General features: G+C 37.8%; 1 protein-coding gene across 1 annotated transcript in view; it reads left to right on the plus strand.

Moving 5' to 3' along the window:
• The window catches only part of LOC125235638 (cadherin-99C), a 166,856-nt gene that overhangs the window by 125,438 nt on the left and 25,381 nt on the right, over positions 1 to 16,037 (plus strand). The window contains 7 exon segments of the mRNA XM_048142241.1: positions 3,877 to 3,971; positions 6,218 to 6,283; positions 6,942 to 7,120; positions 8,797 to 8,919; positions 9,330 to 9,569; positions 10,166 to 10,315; positions 11,061 to 11,279. Coding sequence (XP_047998198.1) covers positions 3,881 to 3,971; positions 6,218 to 6,283; positions 6,942 to 7,120; positions 8,797 to 8,919; positions 9,330 to 9,569; positions 10,166 to 10,315; positions 11,061 to 11,279 — 1,068 coding nt within the window. The 5' untranslated portion in view covers positions 3,877 to 3,880.

Below are 16,037 nucleotides of genomic sequence, written 5' to 3' on the forward strand. Positions count from 1 at the left end.
CTATTATTCCTCAAATACAAAACTCCTAGTAGTAGAAGGCCTGAAAACTTTTGCTTATTACCTGTTAGTCAACTACTGGGCTAAATAAAAACTTGCCTAGGCGAGTGCAATGAGGAAATTTATTATGCGGAAATGTATCATGTAAACACCTACAAGCTAATATTTTTATTTTTATTAGAATGTTAGTATTGTTGACACATTCCGATTGACAACTAATATCTGTTGAGAAAACTTAGTAGCAACACAAAAACTAGTGTGTATATGTAAATAAATTATTAAAAATATTACTTTCCGCATATTACTGATATAAGTTACGAGTTCAGTTATTTGTGAAATAACAAATCGTAGGTGTAGGTAAGCCTGTAATAATGATCAACAAACCAAATGAATTCATATGTTAAGTAGTGTCTTTACTAGAAATGTTCGTACTCGCATTAATCAGGTCGCCAAACGCTGGTCGAATGTTAAAGTGTCCTACTTCGAATTTCTAACATTGTTAGCGGATTATTCCAATAATCAAGGCCCTGTACACTCTGTACAGTTAACTGACATTGATTTCTCTTTCAGGCTTGCATAATTATCTTGTTCAGGTTGTCTAGATGTAAGAGTAGCACAAAAACAAGCGGCTCCAAGATTTCTAAAGTCCATTTTTTATATAAAAGGTTTTAAAAGTTACTTGCAATGATTAATTCACGAACCTATTTAATTACTTTTTACCAACATAACTGAATTTAAAATGTTGCTATAAAATTCCAATTTAAAACTAGCTAGAACGCCTTTAACGTCCTAAGCATCCCCTAGGCGTAGAAAGACTTACCTTTATTCATAAAACGCGTTAACGTTTATGTCGTAGTATCGCTAGGGGGTCCACAAACTTGTCGGATTAGCAATATGGTGCAAGTGTTTGTGGGCAGCGGTGGCTGGGCCAAAAGCGGTGGCGATTATTCTGTATCCATTACGCTATTCCCTTATACGGAACGTTAATATATTTGTCGTAAACTGATACAGTCGACAATTTTGCTTCGAATGCTGTACTCCTACGACTGAATTCATAGTCGGTCTTCGAATGGAAACTATTTTACAAAAGACTGCATATGGAGGTCTAGCAGGAGCGACGCCACAGTAGACCGAGTACTTAAGATAGACCGACTTTTTCAAATTATTAATTAACTCGTTGTTTCTGTGATACTGGTCGGCTTGGTATAGGTACGACCTATCGATCCCACCCAGTTACTTGCTATCAAAGCTCTCATATTTTTCCATCGGGCAGCTTCTCTGCTCGTTTGCTTACAATCACAAAAAAAAAATGTTAAGTCCGCTAACGCCCAACACTCGTGTTCACCATACATACGCTAAACCCTTTCGAATGCTAATGCGAAGCGTGACATATTAATGCTACATGGTGCGCCGCCATTACTCAGCATAATTGTAGAGCCTAATCTCATGTTCGAGGGGCAGGTAAGAGCCAAGCATCATTATGGTATAACGCAAGTTGACCCTATAATAATGGTGACATGAGAGCTAAGAAGGCGCCAAAATACAATGTAAAAGATTTGCGTGAGTTTTGATTTTTTCCCGCAATAACCCTGACAGTATACTAATGATTAAAATTGTGCTGGCAAAAGCTTATTTTGAAAGAAATAATAATTAGACGTTTTGCGTGATTCTTATCTATCTAGCCAACTAATCATTTCCAGGATGCTTCAGAGTCTAGAGGCTTTTATTGTTTTTCCCTTACTGGAATTTAAAACGTGTAAAAATTTTACTAATACTACTAATTTGAGGGATTACTCACTTTTTCTTTTCTCTAGGTACTACTATTTAATTTCATAAAGGTACATTACATTACAGTAAGCTGGTACGTAACGTATATTCCAGCATACAAGCCTACAAGTTGCAAGGGGTTACCTTTTCTCTGTAGCTCACTGTACAAGGGGAACGAAACGATATAAAACCAACGAAGTAGTTTTTCTGTGGTTAAGCAACAAACTTACAGGCACTATTTCACGAAACTATTAGTATGGATTTATTGGAGACCCCTCCCACTCGGTGTTGACTTCGTATATATCTGCAGGCTAGACGGTGGCCGAGACACGATCCCTCATGATTTAATAGGACTAGCAACAAGTGACGTGATATACATGATACTTACAATAACTAACTGCTTCCATTTAGATACTATGCCGAGCAAACAGCGTGTGACTAAAGTTATCAAAAATGAAACTTCAGTACTTAACACGTTTTCAGTTTCAGCGAACGCATGAACATGCTTTAAATTTGATCGATGTAATGTATCTGATAAGTCCGCGTTTAGTTTGTAGAATTTTCGTACGTACAATCCATCAAAATATAACTTTACCCCAGCAGCGGCTGGTCTATACAAGCCGATTCCTACCGGCTTGCCTAAAATTGATTACTAGTAAAGTTCCTAATGTTAAGGTAGTTTTCTTTTTGCTTTGGTGTTGCCTAGCAGAAATTTTCACCAGCCGCCACTCTTATATAATTAATGTTATGGTCTTTGATATATATGGTCTTTCTTCCAAACCATATCAAAGTCAAAAGAATCAAAGAACTTATGTTTGTGAAATAGATATTTGATTTAGTTCCATTGCAACTAATATGTACACAACTTCAAGTTATTATCGATAGGTAGGTAATTCAACTAGGACTACTTTTTGCTGAGAACCACTTGAGCGACTTTAACCGGTCAGTGTGGTCAGACTTCTCTTGATTCCAAATACTTACGACAACCCAGATACAGGATAGTAAAAAGTTAATACTTAACGCTTATTCGAGCATTGCCGTGCTAAGTATTCTCCCATTTGCATCAACCTTAGTCTTCGTGACTTATATGGATTTTTGGGGCGCTACTGTGAATCACGTTATTTTCTATGTATTACTGTGAAGGCTTCCCTTATGTCTCATATATGTGACAGGCATTCTATACTGCGCAGGTCACTAACCTTCATTATCTTCAATCAAAATGTCAATCTAGGGAAGGAACCTAGAATCCTGGCCGGGACTCAAAAGTTTGTAAACCTCTCAGTCAAGAGGCCAAGAAGTAAAGTTAATAATCAAAAACCGCTTCGCTATAACTCGAGCATAATTTTTTTTTTCAATTGTAATTCTAACAGTCATGTCTGAAATCACTATAGGCGTATTGAACATGAAGAATACTAACTCGAAATGGTCGAAATACGACTGGATTTGCAAATCGTAATAAGTACCTACTGAATATTATCGACTTGTTCAAGCCTACTTATCCAAACTCTGCCGAAGTTGACCTATTCGTGTCGACATATAAAACGGATTTACGTTAAGCTACAATTGGATTGCGTCAAGGTTATTCCGACTGTAATAGGAATTAGTGGAAACGAATGTTGTCCCGCGTTTTCTGTAATCTGTCTGTAATCTTGTTATGAGAAATCCATACCTTTTGCATTGGTACGGATTGATTTACCGACCAGGCTAAAAGTAGTATTTCTCCGTTTGATTAAACAAATCAAACTTAAGAAAAAAAAATATATGAACACAAGTATCGTACATAATTGTTATAGCAGTCCTTTATAATGTTACATTACCTTACATTGTACCATCAAAGTGGATGGTAGCCCCTGTAATAGCCTTCCAAAGGCTATCAAACAACTACCAAAGTATTTATCATCATCTATTATGTATTTATATCATACACTGCCAGTTACTAATGTTCGGGTGGTCTAGTGATAGGACTTTAGCCACGCGTCGGTGAACATGGTCACTTTTTCTTTAGCATTTGAGGTTCAATCCATCATAGTTGTAAAGTTTGACCAGTAATTACTCAAAGAATGTTATACCTTTCGAGAAGCTTTAATTCAACTGAATTTTTCATTGTTACAGTGAGATGGCGCGGTGGACCGCGCTGCTCCGGCATGGGCGATCACCGATTTGGCTTCTCATCTTCTGCTTATTGCATTTGGCCAAGGCGACACCGGGTAAGCTTAGTCATAAATTCATAATCATAATTGTACAAATGAACATCATGTGCGAATAATTCGTACTTTATAATATGCCTATTATAAGATCTATAATATCTGGATACGAAATGGTATATCGATCTGATATACATGTTACAGTCAGCATTACCAAAAGTATCTGACATTCTGAATAACTTTTCTAAATACATATGTATTATATCACATATGTACAGTTCGCGGTCAGAAATGTCAAAGTTTTATTATGTTTATGTACAGACACACATATCCTTTTGTTTAGCAGTTACAGATAGTAGATACTTTTGAATCGTTATTTGAACCGCTGTTTTTGATGTTGATTGTACAGATAAGAGATAACTTACTGACCAGTTTTAAAGTCTGAGCAGGTACCACCTTACACCTATTACAAAGTAGCGGCTCAACAATTAATTAAGGAATGCCAACTAATGATTAAAACCCTGCTTACTATTTATAACATCCAATAAAGTCACCAAAACTAGAAAACAGCTTTGCTTTCTAATTGGAACAAATACTTATAAGGTTGGTTTAGCCACTTGTCACCGTTCATGGAGTTCGATAGACTTAAATCGATTTTTATTGAGTACATTTGTACTAATTAACTCAGGTTTTTATGGTAGCAACTCTTTATTTTGACGTAATTTCATAGAATGCCCGTGGAGTGAACACACAACCTTTTAATTAAAAGGTTCCCAGACACGCCTGTAGTTATTACTACGCCCGTAGTTATACTGTATTGGAATGTGTATTTTGTATTAAACACATATGTACCTATATATTTGTATGTAGGTATTAATAGTAATACAAAATTAGAGGCCTCTTTTATGAGTTGATTTATTTCTTTCTGTGATCTACTTTCTTGACCTAAAAGTAAGTCTAAACTTAAAACGGCATTAACGTAACAGTAAAATACCTATAGACCGTATATTTCCAAAGTTAGCGTATAATCAGTTTATGAATTTACGACGAAACCTGCCTACAAGATCCATTACTCATAATGTAAGTTATAGTAAATTACTCCGTAACAATTACTTTACGATGTCTTACTTCCCGTAAGCTCTTCTAGCACATATATTATTTTAACGTTTATTTGGATTTTATAGCGCACTGTGTTAGGAAATGTTTGTTGTTAAAGCTTTCTAGAAATCTGATTGAAGTTATATTATAGTGAAAATGCTATACATAAACGATACTAAAATTTTAACGAAGCCTAACCTCTAATTATAATTATTATAAAGAATATTTTAAGTACTTGTGTTCATTTGTGTTTTTTGAACCTTTTTTTGTCATTTGTATACAGGTGGCTATTAATTACGCAATACGCAGCTAAAACACTGTGAGATGGTATCAGAGCTTTTTTAATATTTCTTTAAGTATATACCTTGAAGTTCTGTTATCATTTCACGTCCAATTAACGATTAAAGTTAGTAGTAGGTAGTTTCCTTTCAGTACCCGGTCTCATTTCCGAAATAGTTTTTATTTACACATGAGAAAACTCAGGTGACACCGCCGGATAAAGCTAGGTTCTCTTAAAGGGCAATCGAGTCCAGACGCAGTAAAGCCTTAATTAGAGCTATGTTCTAATGAACGATACTACGAAATTCACACTAAGGGGCTTATTCTGTTTCTATCGTTATGAGAACCGTAATAATGTTTTATAGTAGAACACTATGATTAGGATGGGTAGTGTGATTGTTTCTACGTATTGTCATGTATGCTTGCGTACATTCGCTATCCGTTCGTCTTTTATTACAATAGGTAATTATTTTTCAAACTTTGAAAGGCAGCGAAGCTTCAAAATCGGCGGTATATCCTTCAGAATATTCCCACAGCTCTCCTGTCGATTGCATTATTTACGACCGTTTGTTATTTTAATGAAACTTGACCAATCTAACCATGCGTTCCTAGTTGTCTCACTTCCGTATTGCTTTAGTATTGTAAAGTAATTAGTGATCAATGAATTGTGTTCTTTTGTACTAGCGATGATTGCTCGCCGATATTGCATGAACCTTCATAAATTACAAACATTTGTCCTGATAGTCGATCGGATCGTGTGCGAGTTACCAACTAATGTTTTGCCATAAAATACATACATGCATGTTTGAATATTTGTTTTCACAGTTTTTGATCGTGTGAGACGTTTAGTCCAGTAATTCTGCAGGTTTTTTTTTTAGATATCATCAATTGTATTGTAACGGAGTGATATATGTAATGGCTTTATTCTACAGGACCATGTGATGTGGAAACCGGCCAAGCCAGCATCATCGTGGATATAGAGGAAAGCAGGGGAAATCGTGAGTGATGAATAATTTATATACCTACCAGACTAGCCTTTTAAGAAATGCTCCACTTTCTAGTTACTTCAAACTTCTTACAAAGTCTAGTAAATTATATTAGTTGGATAATATATGCCATAATAAAGTGTTTTTTAAATGATGTCTATATAAAAATGTCTGCGCAATGGGAGCAATCAACATTGGATCAAAGTGCATCTTGCCGTGCCGTGAGATTGTGTAAAATGTCAATGTTATTTCTATCGATTCTCGATTACATACCTCCTCGGTCGAATCTAAGTTTAAGGGCAGTGTTAGTACTCGTACCTAATCTACCAAATTCCATTCCAAAAATACATTCCAAAAAATATACATACATACATACATATAATCACGCTTGTATCCCATAAAGAGGTAGGCAGAGTTTATGAACTACTAAGTTTCAATGGCACTCAAGTATAAAGTGCCAACAAAAATATATTCACTGAAATACAGTATGCAAAGTCAGCTGGAATAACAGGGTAAGAGAGACACTTATAGAATAGTTATGTATTATGCTAATTTAAATAGAGAAAGTAATTCAGTTCAGATTCTCTTTTCCTTGCTGACCTCGCATATTCACTTAAGTTAGTAATATATCAAATTATCTATTGATGTAATTTTTTTTTTGAAACAACAGAAGTAAACCAAAGCACGGTACCAGCGGAGTTACCGATAGTGGGAGAGCCGGGCGTGGATGTAGTGCTGTCGACGGTGTTCCCCAAGGGCCCCACGCTGTTCCAGCTGGACGGCAAGCGCCTGCAATTGCTGCAGCCGCTCGACAGGGATGCTGATAACCTCTCGCATATGGTCTTCCAGGTATGTAGACTAACTGAACCTAAGCACGGTACCAGCGGAGTTGCCGATAGTGGGAGAGCCAGGCGTGGATGTAGTGCTGTCGACGGTGTTCCCCAAAAGGCCCCACACTGTTCCAGCTGGACGATAGCGTCTGCAGCTGCTGCAGCCGCTCGACAGGAATGCCGACAATCTCTATCATGGTATAAAACTATTAGTATCACAATGAGAGTCCAAGTACCATTGAAGTGGGAGACTTGACCCGCCCCTCTAGCACAACTTGCCTTGTCGGGCGCGAGTGCATACTTGATGCTTGATGCATGGACTCGCGCGCGACAAGGCAAGTTGTGCTAAAGGGTCAGATCGTATTTTAGTTGCGTCCACTATAATATTTCAGGGTCATCCCGAGTGTACCTAGGATGTTACCTATAGAGGTATAGTACACCTATACAACAGTGTGGAACAGGTAAAATTCATATGTAATCTGTGCTGCTTGTAGAATTTTACAAGTATATTTACTTATGGGTGACCTCCCGCTCTTTGTAAATGTTTCATAATGAAGTGTCTGCGTAGTACGTGTGTGCAACAATCTCTTACGTATATTGGTCTCCGAGGTACTTATTTTTACTTACATTGAATCTAAGTTACACTTTCAATGTGTACCTAAGATTGTGCGTGGAAGAGACTATTTTAGTATTCATTATTGTATGGTGACATATTACTCATCGTTATTAAAAATCGTGGGATAATAAATAAAAATAAAATATGAAGCAAAAACTGAGGTGTCCGTTTTTTCGGCCAGATACTTTTCTTTAGCTAGCATAGCAGCTTACTATGTACTATCAACCACAACCCGTTATGCGACTTAAGTAGACATTGTTTTCATTTTTGAAGTAACACAGTTACTTACTGTCTATTTTTAACACGTGTGAATGTAAAGTTAATTAACTTGAAGAAGATAGTCTTCGCAAATGAGGTCTATACAACCATAAATCGTACTATCACCTTTACAATAGCTTAATTGGGTTAAAAATATTCATTCCTCTAGAGAAACGTTGGTGAATCTGCATATTGATGTCAATATAACCCGTTTAGATGTTAATTAATGATCGTCGCCCACAGCTGCCGCAGCTTACAGAACGTAAAGAAAGGTCATTCTCGTAGTTAACCACATTTACTTATAGGTAGTTTAATATGTTTTTAATAAGCCGATATAATGTTATCGCAGCACATACAACTTTAGATACGAAATAGATTGAAGCTATCTAAAGGGCTCCTTAAAATGATAGTAAAACGCGACAATTTTACTGCTGAGCTGCAACATTGTATAGGATTTCAGGTTCAAATCAGGTTTTATAATATAATAACAGTCGGCGGCTTATCATAAGATCCGTAAAATCGAGACATTCAAACATATCGTAAAACGTAATAATGATTTTTCTCGCTCCTTAAGTTGACTAGCCGGGTTCTTATTCTAGACAGATTACCTTTCGGGCATCCCAGGCAACCTAATGAAGCTATTTTGATTATTAACTATTAATTTAACACGACTATCGTCAAAACATTACATAGGAACTTTACGATCGGCCGCTGACTTATCAATTATATCTGAATATCAATCCAATCCTATACAAATAGTTATTATGCGGCTTTGAACCGAGTCGCTGTGCTTAAATCTAACCGCCTAAATAATCTTCCAGCTGGTTTGCCAAGTGAAAGCAACGAACCGACGGCGAACAACCACGGTGATAGTCCGGGTGTCGGACATCAACGACAACGCGCCGGCCTTCCAGGGAGTGCCGTATGTGGCCAACGTGTCAGAGGTGAGCTCACAATAATACTACTTACTCGTACAGCAATTCAATGCGTACTTAGCACAGATACGCGTTCCCGACAGGGTATGAAATTTAAATGTCAATTAACGCAGGTGCCCGGTGGCTGGCATGCAATTTATGACTTCCATTGATGTGGGATAGAATATTAACTGTTATGGAAGTAATAACGTTTCATGATGCTGCTCTCACATATATTATAGATAACTGGCTAACAGTACTTTGATGTGTCAAATGAAATCACGCAAAGATATCGTTGGTATGCTCTTGGACACAAAATAGTTTCCGCTTAAAAGAATGTTTTCTTTATTCAGGAAATATACCCCGACACATATTTATACAAGTTTAGTACTCAAAATTCAAAGATAAAAATATATACATTGACATAAATCTTTTTCCAGTTGGTACCGATAGGAACCACGGTGTTCGACAAAATTAAAGCAGTCGACATAGACGCGGGTGTTAACGGACTAGCGGAATACTTCATAGTACCAGGAGATAATGAGACTCTGGAAGAAAGCGGGGCAGCTGACGGCTATGGCTACTTCTCCATACCGCTGCCGCACCAGGGGGTCGTCACCGTCAACAAGAGTTTGGATTACGAGCGCACGCAGCAGTATCTAGTCACTATTGTAGCTTCTGTGAGTATACTGTATTATTTGTAAAAAAAAACGATGCGGGCTAGTTGAATGAGTATGTTATTTTCACACAAATGAAAGGAACAAAAAGGTAGTTTTTTTCTACCTACATTACTTAGGTATTTAAAGTTCAATAATGCCCAATAAGGTTCTGTATTTACTTTTGCCATTACGCAGCTTAATAAGCCGATTAAGTAACCCATAGATGCCTTAATCTCATAGTCACAAAAATCCGAGATGACATTTCGCACGTTTGGTGATAAGGCCTGAACTTGAATACCTACAGCAACCACTTAGGGCCACTTGCACCAACGAAAATGGAGGGTTAACCCACCATTTTATATGGAATCTGACAGTTGACAGCCCACTAACCCTGAGTTAAGTTATTAGTGCAAGTGGGCCTTAGAGACACATTAACTTTGTCATGTCAGAAAATGCAGCACAAATGTAAACGCAAAGAGTTTACGTCGCGTATAATTATTATTTTAGAACCTTTTTCTACTGAACAGCTTGGTGTGTGTAAACAAAAATTTTCTCCTCAAATTAGTCAGTAAATAGAATTATTTGTATTTTTTTTGTAAAATCAAATTTGTTTTCAGGATCGTGCGCGCGACAATAAGAAACGGATGTCAAGTACGAGCATGCTGGTTGTGAACGTGCTGGACGATGATGACCAGGACCCGTCCTTTATCTACAAAGGTTGCACACTGCACACCGGTGCCTGCATTAACCCGGAGTATTCCAGCTATGTAAGTGTTGTTAGACTTTAAAGCCTCCGCCACACATAAAGCGTTTTGATAGCGTAGCGTCAGCGGAGCGCACTGCGCAATGATAGCGGTGCGCCGGATGAACGCTGGCGTTCCGCTCGCAATCCGCGCTTGTTTGTTTCCGCCGGCGTCCGCTGGGCGCAACGCCAGCGTTCGTCCGGCGCACCGCTATCATTGCGCTCCGCTGACGCTCCGCTGACGCTCCGCCTTCGCTCTCAAAACGCGCATGTGTGGCCGAGCTTTAACAATTTCAGTTATGTAGTCGTGAGTAAAACAATTTCAAATATGTAACCTATCGGGTGTAGGAAAAAACCGGCTCGTCAACTCGACAGTTGGTACAACTTTCAAGTAGACTGACAAGCACTCCAGTGACATTTTTAATATCCATTTATTTGTCATGACAGAAAAACAACAGAGGTGTAAATCTACCCTAATGGATGGAGAATAAGCATACCTAAATACATAGTTATGCCTGTTTCCCGGAGGGGTAGGCAGATACCCCGGGTTTCCACTTACTCCGATCCTGAGACACCTCTCGCTTCTTTCATTTTCATAACATTCCTCTTAAGTCGGTGTAAGATGTTCCTGACCTGGCCTTGGAGAATAAAAAGAATCACGACGAATTGAGCACATCCTCCTTTTTTTGAAGTCTGTTAAAAATAGGAGACTATACAGCCTTTGTACGCTATTGTATCTTTTTTAACTAATTTTCTTCTATAATTTGCAGGTGAACAGCGGCGTTTTAGCCGGTATACTAACAATCGAACCAGAGAAAATCCAAGCGGTCGACATGGACACCCTGGACGCTCGGATCCGGTACAGCATCAGCTCTGGCGAGCCCGATTTCTGGGCGGAGTACTTCACCATCGACCAATACACCGGAGCTGTCAGGCAGCTCAAACCGGTCGACACTAGCGTCGCTAAGAAGTTCCAACTAGTTATAACCGTGAGTATCAATTTGCGTCCTAACAGATATACCGGACATACCGGGCGATTTGTGTTCAATGAGGAGGCACACTGACATTATATCCCGCCAGGCGGCCCCTGTGCAAGTGTCTAGGCATGTCACTGTCATTCATAGGTGAGAGAGAGAGAAAAAATCAAAGACCTTTACAGGGGACAGCTCAATCACATTTTTTGCCATACGAAATTAAACCTTATTACTGAAACAGAAAGTCGATCGTATCAGACTAGCGAAAACGGTCCACATGAGAGGGCATTGTTTGGGCTGGTGTCCCTCTCGCACGTGTTGCCAGTGTTAATGAGGTTCCCATATTAGTAGTATTTTTATCTGTATATTACCTGACTTTATAACTTCTTATTTTATTTTAATGTTATATTCAAACTAGGGTTTCGATACATTTCAAAAAATTTGAAAATAATTATAATGTGATTATTTTGATGCCTGTAAATCAAAGATTTGTATAATTAAAAAATACTTTCAATTGGGTGTTAGTAGATTTAGTAGTAACTTTGAAAATTGACTGGTATCCCCAATTTATGACAGTGATGACGTCACTGAATAATGTTGACATTGCCAGCAAGTGCGAGAGGGACACCAGCCCAAACAATTACCTCTCATGTGGACACACTTTTTGACCTAATTAAACAATCTAGTTTAATAATTCTAAATCTATGGAAAAAATATATCATCTTCTCGCTCTCACGTATGGACTAATAGACTGGCGCCATCTGTCATAACCTTTGAGTGTGCCTCCTCATTGATACACCTGTTGCAAGTTCTTGAACCCACACACTTGTAAATGGATGTTCCTGCGCAATACACGCGCATCATTGCGAACGACCAGACAGTCGTGTCTTTTTTTTTGATACCTGACTTGGACTCTTTGGTTTTTTGGCCCGTAAGAGCAAACGGACCGTGTGTGGGGAAGGTAGCCGGGGGAAAATCAAGGACCCTTCCGCCGCGCACTTGATTTATTTGCTACGCTGGAATACTCCTAAAGAGTTATGCGCCCCAGCGCAGATCAGTTGAGCGGTCTCAACTAAATCTGAGTGTGTAACTCAACTAAATCTGAGTGTGTATCTCAACTAAATCTGAGTGTGTAGACAGTCGTGTCATCATGCAGGCACACAACGACAACTGTATGCTCGCTCAATGAGCTTATAGCTGCGACAAGTCCGCCGGCGGCTTGTAAGCTCTCTAGTATTATATATTATGCTCTGAGGTCTTAAGACGATACAAGAGGGTTCGTTTCCATACAAACGGTCTCGACTATTTCCTGGTTTCTTCACAGATTATTATATTCTTGGTTAACACAGATTATTATTATTTTTATCTGTGTCGGACAGTTTTTATTTTTTTGATATTTTGATTTTTGAAGGCGCTGGAGCCCATCAAAAATTTCCAAAAACGGCCTTGGCGCAAAAAAGGTGTGTTACCTATTCAAAATTGGTGACAATTAGCCAAAAAAATTAAACGGTCCGACACAGATTATTTCATTGTTATTCAGATTCTCAAATTTCGTTCCGATTGATTAAGTTTTGGTGGAGGAAACAGTCGAGAGCGGAACCTCGATTTTAAAGATTTTTTCGCAATATATTTTAACTGAGTTGTTCTTAATGGACTTTTTTTTCGATAAATCTAGTTAATAACACGAGAATATTTAACTAAAATTACCAAATTAAAAGCAGCCCCCCTTTTCGCATTTTCGCTCCTGTAGCGTCTTAACGTCGTGCCACTTCGACCACGAACTTTGCATACTTAGTAATAACAATTTATGACCGGACTTATACTTGATAAGTAAATCTTAACGTAATACTCGAGTAATTTGATAGCGCTGCGCTTGCGGCTTTGGTCTTAGCATAAAACGCAATGCGAGGCAGGCCCGCGCTTCGCGCATCTCGAGTGTCAGTCTCCGCGACTGTGTGGGTGGCGAGGGTTTTACTGTTCCAATGTTTCTTAATGACTACCATAAGTAATTCACAACCGTTTAGTCTCACTAAAAACTAGACCTTGACATGGATAGATCTAATTTAGTAAGTTGGAAACTTGCCTGTTAAAAATTAATCGGCCCTAGTGAAAAAAACCGGCCAAGAGCGTGTCGGGCCACGCTCAGTGTAGGGTTCCGTAGTTTTCCGTATTTTTCTCAAAAACTACTGAACCTATCAAGTTCAAAACAATTTTCCTAGAACGTATTCATAAAGTTCTACTTTTGTGATTTTTTTCATATTTTTTAAACATATGGTTCAAAAGTTAGAGGGGGGGGACGCACTTTTTTTCCTTTAAGAGCGATTATTTCCGAAACTATTAATATTATATGAAATGAAATGAAATGAAATGAAATTCTTTATTCTTCAATTTAGGCATTAACATAATGCTCTTATGAAAGTCAAGGGTACATTTGTACAAACATAAATAAATAAATTAACCAATTATCCTAACTGAAAATACAATTTAAATTAAATAATTATGCATATAAAGCAAAATACATTATTTTGGTTTGTCACTTAAGTACATTTTCCATATATCCCGGTCTGTGATATAGTCCTTAACTTTATAGTATGCCCTAGCAATGAGCGCCCCTTTTACAACGGCTTTAAACTTTGCGTCTGTAAGATTACAAATTTCTAGTGGAATTTTATTGTAGAACTTTGTACAGTTTCCCAAGAAGGACTTTTTCGTTTTTACTAGTCTACAGGAAGAAACTTTAAGCTTACCCGAATTTCTGGTAACCTTTGCTTTCTCAGAGTTTGTTGGAAAAGCGTACAAATTTCTCCTGACATACATAATGACTTCGAAAATATATAGGGACGGCAACGTTAAAATGTTAATATTTTTAAAGATTTCTCTTAGTGAATCTCGTGTCTTTAAATTATAAATTGCTCTTAATGCTCGTTTTTGTAGTATAAATATTGTTTCTATATCGGCTGCAGAGCCCCACAATACAAGACCGTACGACATCAAACTATTAAAGTAGGCGAAGTAAACCAGTCGTGCCGTTTCTACATTAGTTAACTGTTTCATTTTTTTGACTGCAAAAGCAGCTGAGCTCAATCTATTTGCTAGTGTAGTTACATGAGATCCCCATTGTAATTTTGGGTCCAGCGTTATTCCTAAAAACACCGTTGTTTGCGCAAAGCCAAGCAGCTGACCATTAAGCTTGATATTCGAGACTAAATTTAGATTAGAACCAGTACATAAGGAGAATTTCATACACTTGGTTTTCTTTGGGTTCAACATTAAATTATTTACAGAAAACCAATGGCCTACCTCAGAGAGAGTGTTGTTCACCTCAACTAATTCGGTATCTCTTCTATTCACCTTAAAAAGTAAAGAAGTGTCATCGGCATACATGACAATGCCAGATTTTTGGCTCACCATATATGGCAGGTCATTCACATATACCAGAAACAGAAAAGGGCCTAAAATCGAACCCTGTGGCACACCCATCTCTACCACTTTATCTGTTGAAAAAGCGCCATTTACAGTAACTCTTTGGCTTCTTTCTGATAGATACGAGTGTATGAGATTTAATGCTGGTCCTTGAATACCATAGAAACAGAGCTTGGAAATTAACGTTTTATGATCTACGCAATCAAAAGCTTTGGAAAGGTCGCAGAAAACTCCAATCACGTCCTGCGACTCTTCCCAAGCTTGCAAAATAAATTTGATTAGACTTATACCTGCGTCAGCAGTAGATTTATTTTTGGTAAAGCCAAATTGTTGTTCATGTAGAATTTTATTACGATTGAAATAGGAAATCAATTGATTAAGGATCATCTTTTCAAATATTTTACTGAATGCAGGCAATATAGACACTGGACGATAGTCAGTCGGATTATGGCTATCACCTGATTTGAAAATTGGTACTACTTTACTGAATTTCATTAAACTTGGGAATACACCGATATCTATACAATTGTTAAAAATTAATGCCAGAGTTGGTGCCACAATCTCCAAAATCGATTTCAGTACCTGGACCGAAACACCCCATAAATCTTCAGTTTTCTTTACTTGTAACATTTTAAACGTCTTCATTATGTCTAATGCGGAAACACACTGAAATTTAAAGTGACTTAAATTTTTAAGTTCTACATTTTGACGTAGCAAAGATTCAGCAACAGCTGTTGACGATGACAGTAATCTAGTGGTTTCTTTGGGTATTTCGGAAAAGAAAGCATTGAACTCATTTGCTACTTTAACGGGATCTGCTTCTAATTTACCATTGACTGTCAAGGTGATTGAAGGATTTCGTTTACTGTTTTGACCAGTTTCAGTGTTTATTATTTTCCAGACCGCTTTAGATTTACTTTTAGAGGTTTTTATTTTTTCTTTAAGATAAGCTGCTTTTGCTTTTTTGCATACTAGTTTAAAAACTTTTGAATAGTTTCTGACGTATTGGTGAAAATTTTCGTTGTTGGTGTAAGATCTTCTTTCATATAACTGATACAATCTGTCTCTACTTATGCGTATACCCTTCGTGGCCCACTCTCGAAATGACATTCTACTTTTTAATCTTATTTGCTTTTTTCCACAAGTTTTATTAAATTCCGTGCACACTGTGTTCTGGAGCATGTTAAACAGCTCATTCGGGTCATTCGACTCTACTTGTGTATTTGAGATTTTAGCAGCCAAGTTAAACTTAAGTTGTTCCAGTCTGTTTTTACCTAGTGGCCTAATTTCGATCACGCGGCCAGTATCTTTCTTTTCACTCGGTAGGCTAACAATAAGAGCTTTATGGTC

The sequence above is a fragment of the Leguminivora glycinivorella genome, chromosome 2, assembly GCF_023078275.1.
Source record: "Leguminivora glycinivorella isolate SPB_JAAS2020 chromosome 2, LegGlyc_1.1, whole genome shotgun sequence".
In the NCBI taxonomy this organism is placed as follows: Eukaryota; Metazoa; Arthropoda; class Insecta; order Lepidoptera; family Tortricidae; genus Leguminivora; species Leguminivora glycinivorella.